Source organism: Aspergillus campestris (assembly GCF_002847485.1).
Source record: "Aspergillus campestris IBT 28561 chromosome Unknown P168scaffold_11, whole genome shotgun sequence".
NCBI lineage: Eukaryota > Fungi > Ascomycota > Eurotiomycetes > Eurotiales > Aspergillaceae > Aspergillus > Aspergillus campestris.
In genome coordinates this window covers 911,811-931,852 of record NW_020194346.1, presented here as the reverse complement: position 1 = coordinate 931,852, position 20,042 = coordinate 911,811, and the positions used below count along the sequence as shown (strand labels likewise).

General features: G+C 53.3%; 5 protein-coding genes across 5 annotated transcripts; 2 read left to right on the top strand and 3 right to left on the bottom strand.

Moving 5' to 3' along the window:
* Nucleotides 1-2,693: 2,693 nt before the first annotated feature.
* P168DRAFT_292718 (uncharacterized protein) lies at nucleotides 2,694-3,245 on the top strand. The gene has a single exon (XM_024837649.1). It carries the CDS (start codon nucleotides 2,856-2,858, stop codon nucleotides 3,114-3,116), a length of 261 nt encoding a protein of 86 aa, XP_024690225.1. The 5' UTR covers nucleotides 2,694-2,855; the 3' UTR covers nucleotides 3,117-3,245.
* Nucleotides 3,246-9,739: 6,494 nt separating this feature from the next.
* On the bottom strand, nucleotides 9,740-10,538 carry P168DRAFT_321209 (uncharacterized protein; the record flags this gene model as incomplete). Its single annotated transcript, XM_024840443.1, has 3 exons — nucleotides 9,740-9,901; nucleotides 9,964-10,332; nucleotides 10,431-10,538. 3 exons carry the CDS (start codon nucleotides 10,536-10,538, stop codon nucleotides 9,740-9,742), a joined length of 639 nt encoding a protein of 212 aa, XP_024690224.1.
* Nucleotides 10,539-10,922: 384 nt separating this feature from the next.
* Nucleotides 10,923-12,332, bottom strand: P168DRAFT_258321 (putative alcohol dehydrogenase). Its single transcript, XM_024834595.1, has 2 exons — nucleotides 11,449-12,332; nucleotides 10,923-11,373 (listed from the first exon to the last, which is right to left on the bottom strand). Exons 1-2 carry the CDS (start codon nucleotides 12,247-12,249, stop codon nucleotides 11,077-11,079), a joined length of 1,098 nt encoding a protein of 365 aa, XP_024690223.1. The 5' UTR covers nucleotides 12,250-12,332; the 3' UTR covers nucleotides 10,923-11,076.
* A 134-nt stretch (nucleotides 12,333-12,466) lies between these two features.
* On the bottom strand, nucleotides 12,467-13,703 carry P168DRAFT_292715 (uncharacterized protein). Its single transcript, XM_024837648.1, has one exon. It carries the CDS (start codon nucleotides 13,446-13,448, stop codon nucleotides 12,780-12,782), a length of 669 nt encoding a protein of 222 aa, XP_024690222.1. The 5' UTR covers nucleotides 13,449-13,703; the 3' UTR covers nucleotides 12,467-12,779.
* Nucleotides 13,704-14,448: 745 nt separating this feature from the next.
* P168DRAFT_274145 (uncharacterized protein) lies at nucleotides 14,449-19,952 on the top strand. Its single transcript, XM_024835407.1, has 5 exons — nucleotides 14,449-14,606; nucleotides 14,808-14,958; nucleotides 15,094-15,517; nucleotides 15,574-19,462; nucleotides 19,528-19,952. The coding sequence occupies exons 2-5, from the start codon at nucleotides 14,861-14,863 to the stop codon at nucleotides 19,824-19,826; spliced, it is 4,710 nt and encodes a 1,569-aa protein (XP_024690221.1). The 5' UTR covers nucleotides 14,449-14,606; nucleotides 14,808-14,860; the 3' UTR covers nucleotides 19,827-19,952.
* The last annotated feature ends 90 nt before the right edge of the window (nucleotides 19,953-20,042 follow it).

The window sequence follows — 20,042 nt, the reverse complement described above, 5'->3', positions numbered from 1 at the left end:
CTCCGGAATATGTCAACATCCCGGTCCAGGACAAGAATGTACTTGCGGTAGCATGGGCAAAAAAAAACATATAATAAAATAAAATAAAAAATCCATTGCACAGCCTCTCTTCCCTCCCCCTCCCCCAGGGATTCTACCCAAAAGGTGCAGGTCTTTTTCTTGTTTTCCTATTTTTTTTTTTTTTTCTTTTCTTTTTCCATCCATGCCGCAGCCACGGTGCATGATTCGCTTCGACCCACGGGGTTAAGCACCAATCGGATTGTAAAAGGGTACTAACTCCAGACTCTAGGAATGGATGACAGAGGGGTCCCGCCGGAGGTACTGTACCTACTACCTAGGAAGTACGGAGTACTATGTTCAAGTCACAGTAGCCCTGCTTGGAGTCTGGCACTACTTACTTGACTAGTGGGGAAGCGAAGTACTCCGTACCTCAAGGTCCGACTGTCAGTCCGGATCAAAGGTGCCGTTCTAGCGCTGGCCCGAGCTGCCGGCCAGTCGAGCTTGGAGCCTGAGGCCGGAAGATGGAAAACATCAATCATGAACAGATAACATGAACCAGCACAGTTAAGCCGTGACATATTAGGATATCAAGCTCCAATCCTGGATATACCAAATGAATAATACCCGTGTTATGATATGATAAGCCCATGATTCTGTCAATATTCTACTATTACTTTTTTCCCTCTGTATTTTCTTTTGTTATGGTCTCCACTCCCTTTCCCAAACCCGGCCGACACTAATCCCCATCAGGTCATAATCATGTCTGCCTGATTCTTATTTTTGGCATCCTGAGGAAGAAACTTCTGCGCTCTCCTTTGTTTCCCCAAGGGCCTTAACCCTCTTTAGTGTCTGCTCCGTGTCAACTACGGGGGGAAGGTAAGGTCAGGTAAACTCTGTCTCCAGCCTCCACTTCCAACCCAGCCTTCAGCAGTTCCACCCATCTCGTGTCGTGAATAGAGAGAGAGGGGCCTGAGCTCTCCTCTACTGGTTGGGACTGATTTCCAGAAGGCGCTCTGGAATGTGGATGTTCCGTGAGGTCATTCTTGCGATCGGACGTTGATACATCATACGGGCTGTCAGAAACCCTTGCCCGACAAGCAACGGTTTCCTTTGTCGCTCTTCCAGAGACCTTACGACAGGGATGGATGATGGGTGGATGATGGATGGCTCTAACTAGCTTGACATTGATGATTGACAGAAGACTACCTTCGACCCACGGCGATCTAAGGAAACCACAACCGCATCTTGGCTTGGGTGAGCGACGGTGGGTACTGAGTATTCCACTCCATTTTATCCACTTTCTGGCGTATTTCTTTCCCATTGGGATGTGGACAGAAAATTTAATATATAATATATATAAAATTTACACTACATAAAACACACAAAATCAAACAAAACAACATAAAACCAAAATCAGAAGAAGAAGAAGAAGAAGAAGAAGTTGAAGAAGAAGAGAAATATCAACATCTCTGCCATCTAATCCAGGCAATAACAGCCGGGTTAGCAAGAAAGTTTATTCCCTTTCTCATGCTGGACGCCGCCCAAATACGATCCCAACACGAGTATCGGCGTCCCGTCCGTCCCAACCGGCCACAGAATAGACCAGATGCACTCCGCGCTGCAGTGCGCTGTGCTGTGCTGGGCCTCGGGAAGAACCCACGGTCGAATCCAACCAACCGGTGGCCTCCGTATCGCAGGGAAGACGGATGCTCGGCCTTCTTACCGGTGGACTTCTGACCTACCAGCCATGTTCCCTCCACTATGGGCCCAATCAGATACCTCGGCTGAGATGGCCCCCTCGCATTGGGACCTACCTAGGCCAGCTGAGGTAAGGGTGTAGTGGTAGGTTGATATTCGGCAGTTGAACAACTGCTAGCTGCTCGTGGCCTTGTCCGTGGTACCGGGGATAATTTGGAGAAATCAGACTATACTCTGAAGTCCGGACATGGGCACATCACTCGTGCCGCACCAATCGTCCCTCCCAGGCTCCTACCCACCTAGTACCTACTTCCTAGACCTCCATAGCGGGCGATCTAACATTGCTAAACATAGCCGGGTCCAGCATTGGCTATCCATATGCAAGGCCATCCGGCCCTCATTGGCCAGAACCAGGTACAGGGGTGGAGAGAAACCCCTCACTGACACTGACCTACCTACCTACCTACCTACCTTCCGAATCCCATCGTCGAAAACCATTTTGGATTCGTTGAATCCATCCAGAGGATAGAGGGGGGGTGGAAGCGTCTTGTGATTCGTCGCGATACAATGAGATGCATTGCCGGGCCTACAGTAACCTGGGGGTTCCCGTCAGGTGGTAGTAGACTTAGGGTCACTCTGCACTGTCACCACACCTTTTTTTTTTTCCAACACGAGCTAGTAGTTAGCTATGGAGTGGTGGCCTCGTTCGCTGTGTGTGTGTGTGTGTGTGTGTGTGTGTGTGTTTGTGTGTGTGTTGCTCGAATTATTTATTTTTAAATCATGCAACCCACAAGTTGGGAGGACAGGGATGGGTCTGGTAGGTCTGGGACTATGATGCGGTGGCACAGGGTATATACAAGAGTGATAATAGTAGGGCTAGACATTGCTACTGATGAAGTCATTCTATTCGGAAGCAAACAATTGCCACTTCTTTCTCTTACTATTGTTCAACATTATTGATGCTTGCTAACTATGTGATCATGATGACCGACTTGAAAAAAAAAAAAAAAAACATATAATCAAAACAAAACATAGCAAGGATCCAACACCGAAGAAAAAGGTAAAGCAGGGCGCTGATCCTTGCGGGAGCGACAGGACAGGATAGGATCCGATCAACCTCCCTCGCAGCAGTTAGGTAATCTGGTCTACTTTGCGGGATGGATGGATGGTGGACTCCAGTCCAGTCCAGAGTCCACCGTCTCCATCTGGAGGATACTCATGGGCAGGGACCAATGATCAACCTATGCCCGAATCAAGGGAGGGTGAAGGAAGAGCGATACCCCACTCTTCAGCTTCCTGCTTCCATGCTTCAACAATGGATTATGGTAGTATTTCCAGGTGTATGGTTTGGTAGGATTATTATTATTATTATTTTCTCTCGTCTTCTTTCTACTTCTTTACACCGAGTCAAGAAGTAGGTTCAAGATCGGAAGGCCGAGGTCCACTATATTAGGTAGTTTCCATAGTCCGGAGTACTCCGTAGATACTAGACTCTTCTTCGTAGACGAGGTAAACGATCGGTTGCAGGACCGACCCTACATGATCAGCAAGTTTTTCTAGTCTCTTCATAGTAAGAGTAACGTAGTAGATACGTAGTATATACTAAGGGTGGCGGAGTTGACAGACTGCTTGGCCTAGTCTGTCCGATTCAGCTGGCATCGCCCGATGATTTCGAGTTGGCCGTTCGGCCGTTTGTCCTGGACCGGATTGACCTCCTGGACTGTACCTAGTTGTACCACGTTTTTATCCCAACTGGGCAGGGGTTTGGTTTGGAGTTCTTCAACAATATTCGATAATCAATTCTGGGTAGTCACCTCCTTTCTTTTCTCCCATTTTCTCCATTTTCTCCTCTTTTTTATAAAGTAACTATTAGTTACCCATCCAACTAGTGTCCTAGAAGATATTGTACTATAGAAAAGCTCAGATCGGCGAATGCTCGGGAAGGAAATCTACCCGACACCCGTGACCCCGTGGGCCCTAACAAACCAATTCGCCCTCGCCACCGTCGTCAAGACCAGACAGGCCTTGATTTTCCTTCCCTCGCCCGACGCCAGGGTAAAAAAAAATCCCCATTAATCCCATTCCGGTCTAGTTCAGACCATTAACCTCTAACCCCCGGTCCAGCACTAAGAGCTCTAGTTAGCGAAGTGGATTGTCGATGGAACTGTGGAATTATGGATCCCATGAGCATGATCATTCCCGAAGGTATCGGCTACTCGATCCGGTTTAGGTCACGGAGATGTCCAGCTGAATCGGTCGGTTAGTTACCATGATTTTGGAGTTTGCTCCGTGACGAGCCGTTCGGAGGAATTCCGCGGTGGATATATATTATTTATGCATTGATCCATTACTCAATTCATGATCGTGGATTGATTTATGGTAGATGGTATGATGGTTATCCACGTGTGGGTAGTGGGTGGGGTTGGCGAGGTAGTGGTTAACGATGTACGGAGTACTCCGTAGGTAACTAACTATGTACCAGGTAGGAACGGCTAGCTGGCACCCACGTTTTTCAGCGGCGAGAAGAAATGAAACCAGGCATGGGCTATCCACCGGAGTCGCTCGTTCCGAAGGTTAGCCTGGGCTAGGTAGACAGGCAGCCAGGAGGTGATTATCCGGCAGGGGATTCCGAACGACGAGGTCAATTCTCCGGGACGTGCGGAGGGCAGACGGAGTACATACTGTACATAGATTCGGGTACCTACTTTGTGCATCTGTCTGCGTTTCGCCTCTGGATGGATGGACCGAGGTCTCTCGCTTGGCTCATTGTTTTGGTTACTGATCTTGCAATTGGAGGTATTCTCTCGTTGGATTAAGTCCGGACTGTGTGTGTCGAGCATTCATTGAATGAGATAAACCTTGCTGCCTATCTAGCTTAACGCTCGAGGCAATTTATCGGTTAAGATTAAGAAACTACCCCTTGCATATCGCGTCCACACAAGGGATTCGATAGAAATTTTGGTAGAATATAGCTTTCAAATAAGAACATGCAAGAAATCAAATCAATCTAAAATTTAATCCGTTGTTTAATGAATGAATGAAGAATAAATTTTAATTAAACAACCCTCGCAGGGTCTCAACGCCCTCCGCCCACAGTGCGCAATCTTTAATCTCGAACGTGACCATGTGAGATTACTCCGAAGCAGATTGTGTGACTTGTCCATTGTCTACCTGCCTGCCTACCTGCCTTCTGTTACAGCGCAGCGCATCGCATCGCATTGCACCACACCGTATGCACAGAGAAAGCAGGACAGGAAGATAGATAGGCAGGCTATGCACGAAAAACATACGGCCCGCAGGAAGGATGTGATCCCTCCCCCACGATAATAACAGGGCGTTGTCTCCGTCTACAGTACTTCTCAAAAGTACTCCGTACAGACAGAGGTACTGACATGTGCTATCCAGACTATGACTCTATTGGTTCGAATGCGATATACTTCCAGAATACTTATTAACAAGGTCCTACAACCCCCCACTCCTTGCCCCGTTCTGATCGGCACGTTTTGGGGGCTGGGGGAGGGGGATGGGATTGGGAGATTGGGCGGTTGTCGATCAGTTTACTATCGCCGATGGAGACTTGTCGCTGTTTCGTTCATCCTGGGCTTCCTGGACGCATCCTGGTTGTTTCTTTTTTGTTTTATTGATTTGGTACTTTCTCTGGTCGATTCACATGCTGGGATGCCACTAGGTGTTGTACATTTGATCCCATCGAGGTACTATAGATCCATGTCTCCAATCGTCATACTCAGATTACGAGATAAAGACCGTTAGAGTAACCCGTCTCTACGTACAATTGTACCATAAAATCCAACGACCGACTCCGCTATTGATCGCCCCCAGAAAATCAATCCAAGACAGCCCACGCTAAACTAAACCCAACCCTGGGGCCACGCCGCAGCAATCAATCAAGCAATGTATCGAAAACGACAACTGTCTCACCATCTCAAGCTACCTACCTAATCGACCAAGGCCGCAGCACACGGCAATCTCCTCCGCCCCCTTCCCCCTTCCGCTTCCTTCTCCAATGATATTCTGTTTTGTTCCCGAAATCTATTCAGTTTGACGGGGGTCCTGGGAAGGGCACTGCTCGATCGTCGTCGCTAGTCACTATCTAGGTATAGTATAGCTGAACCGGCTCCGCGTCACCGCGCCGATCGCTCAGCTTTGCTTGTGCTGTTGCTGCTGCTGCTGCTGCGCTGCAGATACGAACGTATCAACGACGTTGTATCATCTATCATCAACAGGGGACTAATCAAGTTGGCAGATGTTGCTATGTGGTATGCAACGATGCTGTGCATCGGGTCGATCTGGGCCTTTTGCTGCGTGTCGCTTGTCGATCATCTCTTGGGTTTCTTGGTTGGTCGGTGTCGGATGGCTTCTTTGCTTCTATTATCCTGAGGGGTATATACTATCGTGGAATTATGAAAATAAAACAAATAAGATGAGAACCCTGTCCTAGCCCATTCTCTAGAGATCGCAACACTGCGATGTTATGGCGCCATCAGTCGGCAAGCAAGCGGACTGCTTCTTCTTGAAAGTGATCAGCAACAGTAAGAATGGCGATATACATAACGCAACCGGTCTAGCCTGACTAGCCTCAAGAAAAAAAGACAAGAAAGTAAAATAGGCCAGTACAGCGTGGATGGGCAGGATGTGAATTAAATCAACGTGACGTCAGACGCAGGCTGTCTGTCTATCGGTCTGTTTGCTCGGATATATGGAAGTACATGATTTATGGCATGGAGTGGTTTGGATATAGCTGTTGTAGGAATTGCATCGTACACTGTAGGAGATATATATTGTGTTTGCTTCATGACCTAATGGATGTTTTGGAGACTGGTTCATTGGTGATATATATAAAAGATTCATGGGTCACCCACACCATTATATATAGATGGCCCACCCGGATCCTGGTTAATTATTTTTTTTCTGTTTTCATATCTATATCGTATGATTATCATAAACATAAGGCGTTGGAGCAATGGATATTGATAATAGATTATTCTAGCTTAGCTCCTTTCTGTCCTTTTCAGTCTTGGGGTAATGATGCTTCAGCAATGCGTTATTACTATTAGGTGTTGGGAAGGAGAACCGGGATGTGTTTCTCAAGGTATAGGCATTAGCCTTGAGATATATATATAGAATAATGTCTAAATTATGGGTGCGACCACGAAGTTTGTCTCCAGCAGGTGTCAATCGTAGAGTGATCAATTATGTACACACCTTGATGTATATTATGCCCTTGAAATCTTGTCCAGACACCAGTGATTCTATCTAGTATTCGCTGCACAAGCAATTGTAATAGTTAGACATTGCATGTCAGAAGAAGCCATTACTGCTAGAATCAAACCCCCAACTGGCGATCGTCAAACGTATGGGAGGTAAGACCGATCTGGACAAATAAGTCGGAGTCCTTAGCAGTAAGCACGGGAAAAAGGAAAGAGACTTACCCTCTGCTTCTTCATCACCAGCCAAACCCCTTTTCCAACCGAAGAATCCTTGTTTGAACTTCGTATGGCACTAATTGCGCAACTGTCAGGTCGAGGTCGTGGACAGTGGAAGTGTATTCTCAGGATCCACTCGGAAAACACCATCGTCATGCCAGACCGTTGGGGATTTCTAGCAAAGTCATGTGTTACAGTTGTGAGAACTGCTTGTCTATCGGCCATGCAAATTGTCAGGCCTAAGCAGCCTTGACCTTGGAGACTCTCAGGGTCTTCGCAAACCAAATCCAACCTCCACGCTGATCAAACACCATGAAGTAGATTTTACATCGTGATGAAATCATTCCAGCACCAGCAGAGCTCTACCATCACCAGTCATATCCAGACATTTCCAATAATGCTCTGTATGTGCTGGAAGAAAACCACGTTAACATGTGACTTCCCAGCGACTAGCATGGTGACCACTTCTCCAACCAGCGTGAATGTGAAGACTGATAAAAAGGGTCAAAGCGGAGCAGGGATTGTAAAGCGAATAGAGATGATAAAACTGATGATTTTTGATGATAAAGGCTCTAAAACTGATGTAATAATGATTTTCCACTTGGCTGCAGCTAGTGGTAGAGATAGTTGACTAGAGAATGGAGGACCTGCCACCCGAAGGGCCATTTGGCCGTTCCTTCTCACTGCTTTCCATTCTGCCGCTACAGGGATTTCGAAGCTTCGCAGTTCTTGATATGCAAGAACAATAACGATGGATACATGTCAAACGCTCCGAATGCTAAATCCTATATTTGAACCATGCGCTTCAGGTCGATCTTATATCCTTCCCGCTGTTGGTTCTAGATGGCATCGCCGCCGATGATTGGTAATGGGGATACTGGTGGTTGTCGCTTCGCTCTTCGCAGCTCTTTTAACAGAGGATTCGCCTTGTACCTTTGCTCCCGCAGCTGGTTTGATAATTCTTGGGTCTCAGTCTCTGAATCCCCAGTGCGTGATTGGAACAGGCGAATGTGATTAATGTGATGCTTCCTGACAGATACGCCTGACGCCGGTTCTTCCAGATGTACTGATCACTTGTGTGGGTGAACTTTCGTGACGTGATGCGGATCTGATTATCGTGCTCCCAGCTTTTGGCTCTGGTCCTTTTCCAAATTGTACTGACGCAGCAAGACTAGGTCTCCTACCGAGATTGATGTTGACGTGACAGGATCCGTTCTTCCAGCTGCTTCAGTCCACTCACGAAGTTGATCTTCAAGAGGGATAACCCCGGCGCAGTGCTCCTCGAATGAAGCCAGAATGGCTTGGACAGCCGCCTAGGAATATAAGAGCCCCCATATGCTGAGTAGGACACTGTCACGGCGACAGCCACGTAATTCCCGGACAATCCTTGATTGAGACCGTAGACCTAGCTTTGCAGTGATGTCCATTATTGATGTCAATATGTGGGAGAATTCTCTTGGACGTGTCATATCATCTCGAGAAGTCCAAAGCGCTCCTCAATACTGGATAGCGTCAGGGTATCATCGCATCTTCTCGATCCAGGACCTCATGCAGATTCCACCGTCATCTTCTTCTGTCAATCATAGACACGATGTGAGACAGCCCTCCAGACCTGCACGCGAGGCTGGTAGCTTATACCACTCACATGGTCCAGAATTGTTGGTAGTGTCCAATGTACCAGTCCGGGTTTTCAAAGTGGTCGATAGTAGCACCTAGTTTGGGCACTATCTTTCCCAGCAGATATTTACCAATCAGAAAATCGCCCGACTCGGCTTTCCTAAACGCAAAGTTGTATGTTGGGCTCTGAGTTTGCCCGCCTGTGTGAAGTGTTGCCCAAACTCTCGCCTCACCTTACGGCCGGCACTATAGGATGCTTTTCGGGACTGACTAGAGTAACGACTGCCGTCCATAAGTCTGATACCGACACGGCGAAGGCCATATCGGTTAGAATGTCATACACGCATGTGGCCCACTTCGTGACCAATCTCTATTTCGGTGCATGGTCTATAACAGCCAGAGGACATTGGTAGATGGCATGCTGGCAAAGATCGAAGATAGGTGCCCCGGCTCGTCTGTCCGACTTAAATTTATCTCGAGAATCTGCAGTTTTGAGCTTCGTAAGTAGATCTGTGTACTGTGTAATAAGGAGAAAGGAGGAAGAGAATCGGTAGAACAGGCTACCTACACAACGGCTCCAACTTCTACATAGTCGGGCATTGTGTAGTGGCTTGGTGATGTGGCTTGGGCTGCAGTGATTGATGTACTACGTAATGAAGCTGTCATGGAGACTGCTTCAATGAAGTGATAGAGTGAACTGGTGGAGTGTCGCTGCTTGATATCACTTGATTTATTTGTGTCGGGTAAGTTAATATTGTTTTACTTACTGCTATACTGACCCTGTGGTTAAATGTATTTGGTAATCAGTTGTACCGTTTTACTATGATGATCAGAGTCTCATAATACAAAGACTAACAATAGGCATGATATGCAGCGTGGATGAGCCTGTCTCATAGCCCTAAAAGAACCCGCACTGAGCAAGCTGATCCCTAGTCCTAAACCATAGACACCAGATATAATTAATAAAACCAACAGAGCCATCAAAAAACAACCGAACTCTCCTCCACCGTCCGCCCATAACAAAGTGGATACAACCTGCCCCAAAACCGACACAAATTGCTATGATTCTCCTTTTCCGACACCATCCACACCGCAAACGCACACTCCGTCTGAAACGGGCTCTCGCTGCGAAACTGCACCACCTATACCCCAGTCAGCTTGAACTCCCCTCCAACCCACACCAGACATAACTGTGAAAACAAACCTCATCATACTTCTGCAGCGCCTGAAGATACTCCACCGACAGCCCAAACAGCTTCAGCACCTCCTTGCGCACCTTCCTCGCCGCAACGCTATACACCCGGTTGAGGTCCTCGCGCGCCAAATGCTCGCGATCCCCGACGGTGATGGCCCCAGGCAGCTTCCACCGCTTCCGCTCGTAGATGACCTCGATGAGGCGCGTGAGGACGTTCGCTTGCCAGGTGATGAGCATGTCGCTGGGGAGTGAATGCATGCGCTGCTCGAGCTGGATCAGGTCGAGGCTGAGGCGGAGGGTCCCGGTGCGGATCTTGAGCATCTTGTGCTCTAGGTTTTGGTTGCTGGTGTGGAGGGCATCGAGGCTGGCGTTGTAGGTCTGCGATGGTTAGTATTAGTATCATCGGGTTTGGGTCCTATATGGTTCGGTTTGACTGGGTGGTTATGCTTGTTGATTTATTGGATGGATTGACGTACCCTTAGGGCGGACTCCGATGGCTTTGCTGCTGGTTTATCTTGCAATGGTGTTTCCCCAACGCGGTAGAAAGACATTCCCGGCCCGTACATCTGCACGATATCGGCCATGGCTGGCTTGAGAAGAGAATATGATAAGTTCTACTGTTGATGAATGGATTGACTATGCGACTGCAAAGTAATGCTGTACGCTAAGAGACACTGACTGGAATACTGAGGTTGGGAAGGTCAGAGGATGGATGATGGCTGGAGTTGGGGTACTGTGTTCATTGGAAGGGGCTACTCGGGGGAGGGGGAGGAGAGAGCGTTTTTTGCTCTTTCTTTCTTTTGGTTTAGGTTGTTAGGGTACGTTGATTCGAATGGGTATGTTGATGCAATTGGGAATGGAGTTGTTCGGTTCATATTTCTGAGAGTCGCGGTGTTGGTACCTTGTTGGCTAGTGAAGTTACTTTGCATGTCATCAGGAAAGGGATGTACTGATAAGTTTTCCATCAACCGCCTCGTTCATCATTCAAATGAGTAAATACATAGGCCAGCTAGACACTAAACGCTCTATATGACCAGCATTAACATTTCTCACAACCACATCCAAACCAAGTAATCTATCCTGGCACACGTAAACCAAACCAAACAATTATATACACGCAAATCAAAGCTTACTAGCCGACGACTTGCCAAACTCCATCACCAACTTCCCAAACTGCTTACCGTCCTTCATATCCTGGAAGAGGCCGTCGAGGCCCGCAATGTCGCTGAGATCGGACCGCACCACGCGATCGACGACAGGATGGATTTTGTGGGCGCGCACGAACTCGACCATCTCCTTAAACTCCTTGCGCGAGCCCATGGTCGAGCCGCGCACGTCGATGTTCTTCAGGACGGCCTGCATCAGGAACGGCATTTTGGGAGAGACGGTCATGCCGTAGACGGAGAGGACGCCGCCGGCCTGGTTATTATCAGCATTAGTTTCTTTTTTCACCTTCCTCTTCTTGAAAAAGTATCAATAAGAGAATAGACTCACCTTCAGCAACTTGACCGACTTCTCCACGGCATCCCCACCTGCACCATCAATCACCGCATCAAAGTTTTTCTTCCCCTGCGGCAACATGCCCAACAACTTCTTCTCCCAGCCCTTCTCCTTATAACTGACGCCACCGCGCGCCCCCAGCTCAACCGCCTTCCGGATCTTCTCCTCACTCGAGCTCGTCACATAGACATCCGCCCCCCGCGCGACCGCAAAACGCAGCACCATAAGCGCCACACCGCCGCCAATACCCGTAAGAAGGACAGCAGCGCCCTTACCCGAGTTCCGCTCCCCAGCCTTAACGACCAGCGCCCTCCACCCAGTCAATCCGGTCAAGGGGAAAGCAGCGGCCTCCGCATCCGACAGATGCTCAGGGGCCTCCTCGACCTCCGTCTCCTCGACGACGAGGTAGTCCTGGAGAGTGCCGTTGTTGTACAGCTTGGTGCCGCCCAGGATGCGGTATCCGCGGGGGTCCTCAGGCCCGTCGGGCGAGTCGCGCCATCCGACGCCTGGGTTGATGATCACGCGCTTGCCGTGCCAGCGCTGCGGGTTGGAGACGGCGGGCCCGGCGCCGACAACGGTGCCGACGCCGTCGGCGCCCATGGGTACGTCGAAGGTGATGCCGGGGTAGAGGTGTTGGCGCAGGAAGACATCGCGGTGGTTGAGGGCGGCCGCGGTCATGCGGATGAGCAGTTCGTTGCCTTTGGGGGTTGGCTGGGGGAGGGTTTGTAGGGAGAGCGGGTAGTAGACTTGGCCGGGTTTGCCGTCTGTTTTTTGGAGGAAGATGGCTTTGGACATTTTGGTTCTTCTTTTGTTATGGGATTCTTGTAATATGTTCTCTGCTGTTAGAGTGTCGTGTACAGTGGATTTAAATATACAAGTATGATGAAGTGGTGAAAGTGTTTTGTTCTCTTGCGGGGAGAACTGGAGCTTTATCGATAACCGAGGATGGACGGCTTCATAATGTAATCATCACAAGACTTGAGCATCTTTCCTCTACGATATCTCTCCCTCACTCATTTATTGTTGTATTCTTTCTTCTGCAATATAATATATACAGCTTTGTCAAAATATTGGCAACCCAACCGTGGATTCATTAAATGCGAGGTGCAAACAGCACTAGACGCAGCCAACCTCGGTCCAAACGGGCGAACTATCAGGGGCAGATCACTATGACGCAACTGGTGGTCCCTGTCTTGAGCTACAATTTATTCCCCATACCATGTCAAACACTACAACAAGGAAAACACCACCCAAAAGCACAGATCTAAAATAACCAAACGCCGACCCTTCTAATACGTTATCAGCACAAATGTAATACCTCAACATCAGCATGCCGAACAATCACAACCACCCGCACAGTCCAGTCCGGCCTCGTAGGCACAAGCGTCCCCGGAACAGCCCACCCCAGCAGCACAGCAGCGATCTAGTCGACTCCCAATACGACCACGATCATAGCTAGGAGCCTGCTCACAATCAGGGCACCAGTCCCCGCGGCGCCCTGAATAGCAGCAGTAGCAGGGGGCAGATGTGGAGAAAGAGGGGGAACAACAGCCATCGCAGCAAGCGACCTTGGCCTCTTGGTCAAATCCCCGTTCCGGCAAATAACACCCATCGCACCCATTACAGCCATCATCCACCCCCGACGTAGCGTAGAGTTTCTGTTCGCGACGTCGTCGAGGAGGGCGCGTGTGCGAGCGCAAACCCAAGCCCGAGCTAGGGCCTGCACCGTCGAACGTCTCCGCTAGACCTTCAGCGCGGTAACGAGAAGGCTCTCCCCTCACACCACGTCGCTCTGCGCGTGCCGTCGCGCTGACTCTCACGCCGGGAGAGGGAGAAAAGCTCGAGGAACCCCGGTAGGAGACGCGAGCAGCGGCGGCGGCGGTGGCATCCACGTTGGGGTCCCTGATGTCTGGTCGGGGGGATATGCGTTGGCGGGACCAAGTGTAGAGAAGGGGGGTGGTCCTTCTGCGAGTGGGTTTGCAGAAGAGGCCCATGTTGAACTATCTTTTCTTCTTTCTTCTTTTTTGTTATTGGTTAGATGGAGGATGGTTGAGTGAGTTGAAGCTGTAGTATGTAAGTAGGAGGAGTATATTGATTGAGCCATGATGATGAGTTCTACGGGGAATATATAGATGACGGTGATCAATCATCCATTATGTGAAGCTTCTGATGGATTCATTGATGGGGATTGAGCCCCATGGTCAAACCAGTATCAAACCACTGAGCATCAAACGCGGCTTGGATGATGGATGCCTGAGGTATGGGGTGTTGTGGGGGCTGGGGTTGGCATGCATGTATATGTATGGCAGCCCAGCAGTACGGATATCCAGGATCACATTAGGTACAAAAAAACAAGGGGAAAAAGATAGCTCAGATATAAAGAAATAAAGACTATAGATAAAGAAAAGACACACTTATATCTCTTCCTTCTTGCTTGATTTATGAATCCCACTGGTGTACGTTGAAAACAAACGAAGCGTTTGCGGCCAAATCGATCTGTGGAAAACAACACTGGAGGAAAGTGGTTTATAGCCACGCACCATCTGGGGAAGACACTGCACGATTTCTTTCGAACGAACTCTATCTGCAGTGTCTATAGTAGGATAGGAACAGCTGGATACATCCGCCGTGAAAAAAGACCCTGTTTGAGGAAATCGAACTGCTGCACTACTGCGAGATCCTCCCTTGAAGAGCTGCAGATGTTGTGGGTTTTGTGTGGCCGGGGTACGTCCATTGTAATGAGCTGGTAATCTGACACACGGTGGGTGGCTGGCAATGCCAACCTCATGCAAACAGCGGTCATACATCTGTATTGTAACTTACCGAGGCAAGGTCGCAGGTAAGGAATCAATGAACGTGGAAATAAAACCCCCCAGTCATCGAGCGTACTGCCACCGCCCCCAAATTCGCCGCAAGCCGATTTCATTTTTCCAGACTTTGCTCTCCTTCTCTCTCTCTCTCTCTCTCTCTTCTTCTCGATCTGATCTTCTGCTTGATCTCTCGACTCTGGATCCTCTAGCGTTCTCGGCTCTATCTTCTCCTCTGAATTATCCTCTCTTGACCTTCATCCACTTCGATACTCTTCGTCCCATTCCTTTCCTCTTCCTACAAGCTTTTATCATCCTCCCGATCAATTCCCAACCGGAGAATAGGTGGGTGCTTCCGTCCTTCACACACAACCTTCACCCACTCTTCTCTTCACTTCTTCCCCCCTCGTCTACTCTACCTAGAACCCTGTCAAACTGCTGCTTTCTGTCCTGAATCCAGATCGTTGGTTTCAATCAGGAATCACTTCATCTCCGAATCCAAATCGAATCAAACTGACCCGTGATCTGACGTTACGTCGAATTTAGCTCCTTTGCTGGTCGCTCCGATTTCATCATACCTTCATCTCTCGACCACCATAATGCCCACACCACTTCCCTCAAGTTTTGCTTCGGCCGCCGCTGGCAATGTTCAGGACCCCTCCGCTAGGAGAGGTGATGGAACCGCCGGTGGAGAATGGTACGCTGGGAAACCACCCCTCCGTCGATCTGGCATGGATCGAGAGATCTCTTGTCATATCTGTCCTTCCTTTCCCCTTGGATCATCGTGAAACCCTTCATCGTGGATACTGATTGCCTCCTTCTGGTCGGTCAGGTCTCGAGCTCGTATGAATGGCGCCACACAAACCTTCCGTCGCCCGTCCGTTGCTACGAACCTTTCTCACACCCGGGATACCAGCCAACCGCCGTCGGCCACCACGCCGTCGGCGGGCGTCTACACTCCCCCACACATGACCCCCAGCGCTCACCGTAACGGCGCCGCCCCCGACACCCGCTATTCCAAGGACCAGCTGCTTAGTCTGTACAAAGCCCAGCGAGAGCTGGGTGGGTTGAGTAAGAACGTCTCAGAGTACTTCGTCGCCGACTGGAACCCGCACGTCGAGTCCCCCACCGTCAACGGCGCCTGGGGCCGGCGAGAAGATCCCAAAGAAACTCTCAACGGACCCGAGGTGTGTTGGGAGCATGGAGGTCAGATGGAGCCGTTGGGACTGATGGGCATGACCGGTGAAGAGAGAGAGGTGGGCTTTCTCCTTGCTCCTCCCCCACCCACCGCGACTCGTGCTAAGTGATGCAGTTGTTTTCCCTTTCGGTCAACTCGCCCCTCAAGCCGCCCCCCACCAACGCGACCAAGGAAACCCCTGGGCCGGTGGCCCCCGGAGGACGGAAATCTTCCATCTCCTACGCCCAGTCCCAGAGCAACCAGGCGACCGCGTCCCCGAATGCCGCTCGACCAGGGCCTCGCCGTCGGGAGACGGGGGAATCGGGTGCAAATCCCATGTCCCCCACCACCGGTGGCTCTCGCTTTACCCGCGACGAATCCAACACCGCCCCGCCGCCCCCGTCGCTTCTCCGTCGGAAGACCGACTTCCGCGATACTTCGTCCACGGCGCGGTGGGAGGAGAAGGAAAAGGAACACTCGGGCGGCCGCGACGGGTCCACCGACGTGGCCAGTCCGTTCGGATCGCTCAAGCGCAGCTCGACGAACCCGTTGCACGTGGCGGCGGCCGCCGGTCCCACCTCGCCGTGGGGCCCGTCGGCCTCCCAGAGTGCCAACTTCTCCCCCATGGGCGCGTTCGGTGCGTTCTCGCTCGGATCCGGCGCCGCGCCATCGCCCACGACGGAGAAGAAGGCCGGATTTGGCAGTCTTCGCGGGGAATCGCGTCTGAAGGGTCTCTTCCAGAAGGAGAGCGCCGAGGACATCTCATCCGCGGTCCGCGAGAAACCCTCGCTCAGCAGTCTCGACCGGCTGGTCGAAGGGGACGCCAGCGACAAGCGCGCCCAGTCGCCGTGGGCTGAGGCCATCAAGACGCGCGCCGGACGAAGCGAGACCAATCCCTTCCCCGAGGAAGAGCCTCGCAGCGGCAGCGCGGCGCTCGGGGGCTCCCAGGACGTCGGGGCCCCGCCCCAGAGTGCAGGGGACCCCATGGGGTTTTCGGCCTTTGGCATGACCTCGAGCATTCCGGGATTCCGGGAGCTGATGCAGAGCCAGGAGAATTCGCGCAACCCCACGCCCAGCCTGCCCGGCCACGAACCGACGAGTCCGACCAACACCAACCCCTACCAGAGCCCCTCGGGCGACCGGGGCGACGCGGAGGAGGTGGAGACGGACGGGTCCGACATCCAGGCCAGCCATCCCGGTCTGTCGGGCATCCGGGACCCGTCCCACGCCTTCGGCCCCATGCGCCGTGTGGGCTCGGGCGTGGACCTGCCGTCGATTGACCGCAGCCAGACCTCGAGTGCGGCGGGGAACCCCGGCTTCTCGGGCCTGGGTGGCCTCGGCGGGCTCTCCCTCGGGAACCCGTCGGGGTGGCCGTCCAGCAGCGGCGCCGTGGGCACCCCGACCAAGGACCGGTCCGCCTTTGCCGGTGGGTTTGGCGACCCTATCTTCGGGTCGATGGGTGACCTCCAGTCCCCCGGCCTGGCGACCTTGGGCGGTGGCGGTCTGTTCAGTCCCCACGCGGGCATCTCCGGCACCGGGAGCATCGGCCGTTCTAGCAAGCTCGGCTCGCTCTTCCCGTCTGCGATGCAGGAGCAGATGCAAGGCGACCACGCCAGGGCCGACCTGGGCGGTCTGGACGATCTCGGCCGGCCGACCGACTTCTCGCAGCCCGACCGATCCGCCAACCTGCCGACCACCACCTCCACCTCTCAGACCCCAGTGTCCGCGGTCGGTTCGGGCCCGGGCTCCATGCTTCCGGACGTGCCCCCGACCAGTCAAACCCCCGGCCAGGCTGGCTCGGTCCCTCCCGCGCAGCAGCGGACCATGGTGATGCCGGACCGCATGCGCTGGATCTACCGGGATCCGCAGGGCAACATCCAGGGTCCCTGGACGGGCCTCGAGATGCACGACTGGTTCAAGGCCGGGTTCTTCAGCCCGGATCTGCAGATCAAGAAGCTGGAAGACCCCGAGTTTGAGCCGTTGGCGCAGCTGGTGCGGCGCATCGGGAACTCGCGCGAGCCGTTCCTGGTCCCTCAGATCGGAATCCCCCACGGACCCGATCCCAACCAGGCAGGCCCCTCGTGGGGCAACACCCCGGCCACCACCGGCACCGCCCAGCCCCCGTTCCCGGGCAGTTTCCCTAGCTTCGGGACGACGTTGACGGCGGAGCAACAGAACGCGTTGGAGCGCCGCAAGCAAGAGGAACAGTATCTGATGGCGCGGCAGAAGGAACACCTGGCACAGCAACAGGCCATGATGAAGCAGATGCAGTTCCCCGGTGTCCCCCACGCCATCCACCCCCATCAGCTCCAGCACCACTCCAGTGCGCATAGCCTCCACAGCCAGCCCAGCTTCGGCAGCATCGCCTCTCCTGTCGGCTTCCAGCCCTCCCCCATCCAGGGTCCCCTCCAGTCGCAGCCGCCGCAGCAGCCCCCGCAACAGCCCCCGCACGGGGTCGCTGGTTTTTTTGATGCCCCGGGTGCGGCGCGGCACAACCCTTTGCCCCCGGTTGGCCCGGGGATGCTTGGGAATGAGTTGGGTGGCAGCCAGGATCAACTCCCGGCCCTCTTGGACCGGCTGAACGTGAACCGTCCTGATCCGTTTGCCTTCGGCAGCCCGGCCTCCTTTACGTCGCGGCAGCCCGACAATCTGTTCCAATCCCAACAGGTCGCCAGCATGCTCCAGGACCGGGCTCGCCTGCAGCAGGAGCAGGAGCAGTATGACCGCACGCACGAGGACAGCCTGTTCGACCAGCAGGCTCGCGAAGAGCGACTGCGGCAGTTCCACGCCTTGCGCGCACAGGAAGGCGACTTTGGGCTCCGGACGATGGAGGGTCTGCCCACTCATCCGGCCACGGGGCTCTCGCCGGAAGACGAAGTGGACGCGCTCACCGCGGACGATATCGACGCGTCGGCCCATCTGCAGGCGAACCAGGGGCCCGTGGGTGCCGAGCCGGCTCTCACCCTGTCGCAGCAGGTCCAGAAGGCCGCGTCGGCCCAGCGGCAGCAGCAGGAGGCACACGAGCAGGAACAACAGGAGCAGCAGCAGCAGCAGCCGCCCCAGCAGCACCAGCCGACCCAGGCCCAGCCGTCTGGCGAGTCGGCTTGGGCCACCAAGGACAGTGCCATGCCCCAGCCGTTCCCTCCCCCACCGTCCGCGTCGCCGCTTCCCGCGCCGGCGGCGCAGCGCAACCGCCAGAATGTGGCGGAGTCTCTGGCCGCCAACTCGCGATCCCAAACTCAGACTCCGGTTGAGGCGCCCACGACCTCGATCGCGCCCTGGGCCAAGGAAGCCAATGAGCTGCCCAAGGGGCCCTCGCTGAAGGAGATCCAGGAGGCCGAGGCTCGCAGCGCCGCGCAGAAGGAAGAGCTGGCCGCTGCGGCGCGTCGGGCGCAACTGCTCGCGGAGCAGGAACGTCTCAGCCAGGCCGCCGCCCAAGCTCCCGGCCTCCCCTCGACGGCGAACTGGGCCAGCGGCGGATCGCCTGCGACGCCGACGTCGGCTAGTGGCTCGGTGTGGGGTAGCACCAAGGCGCCCACCACCTCCAGCGGCGCAGCCAAGAAGACGCTGGCGCAGATCCAGAAGGAGGAGGAGGCTCGCAAGCAACGTCTGGCAGCCGCAGCCGCAGCCGCAGCGGCGCAGACTGCCGCGGCCAGCCCTCCCAACGTGCCCTCCTCGACCGGCAAGCGATACGCCGACCTGGCCAGCCGGGTGGCCGCCCCGTCCCCGGTCAACACCGGCGCTGCCGCGACGCCTCCCAGCACAAGCGCGTGGACCACCGTCGGTGCCGGCGGGAAGCCCAAGGCTCCTCTTGCCGCCCCGTCCGGACCTCGCGCAGCTCCCAGCGGTCCTGCCCCGGTCGTGGCGGCGGCTTCGCCCGCGAAACCCAAGCCGGTGACCGTGGTGGCCCCTCCCAGGGTTGCCCCCGTCAGCACGCCTCCGGCCAATCCCAACCGCGCAGTTGAGGAATTCACCAAGTGGGCCAAGCTGTCTTTGGCCAAGGGTTTGAACAGTAACATTAACGGTATGTTTATTTATTTATCTATCTATCTATTTGATTATTCTCTGAGACAAGCTAACATCTTCCAGTGGATGACTTCGTCCAGCAGCTGATGATGCTCCCGGCGGAAGCGGAGATCATCTCGGACTCGGTGTACGCCAACTCGCAGACGCTCGATGGCCGGCGATTTGCGGAGGAGTTCATCCGGCGCCACAAGCTGGCGGACAAGGGTATCGTGGACCCGGTGGCGGCCAGTGTGCTTGCGGAGAAGAGCGCGGGTGGATGGAGCGAGGTGGCTAAGAAGGGGTCGTCGACTGCGCACCGCGAGGAGGACAGTGCCAGTGCGAGCTTTAAGGTGGTTGCTCCTCGGAAGAAGGGGAAGCGGTAGGCTTCTAGAATAAGGAGGGGTAGTTCATGTATTCTGGCAGAAGAGGGGATGGCATAGGAGCGCATGTGTACGATTAGTTGAACATGAACGATGCATCCAGATGTATAGCAATGATCGACATATCACGTGGTTACTTATCGTATCTTATCTTATCGTACGCCCTGTGGGTGACTTTCTCCGCATACTCCATTTCCTTCATCTTTACTTCATATTCAA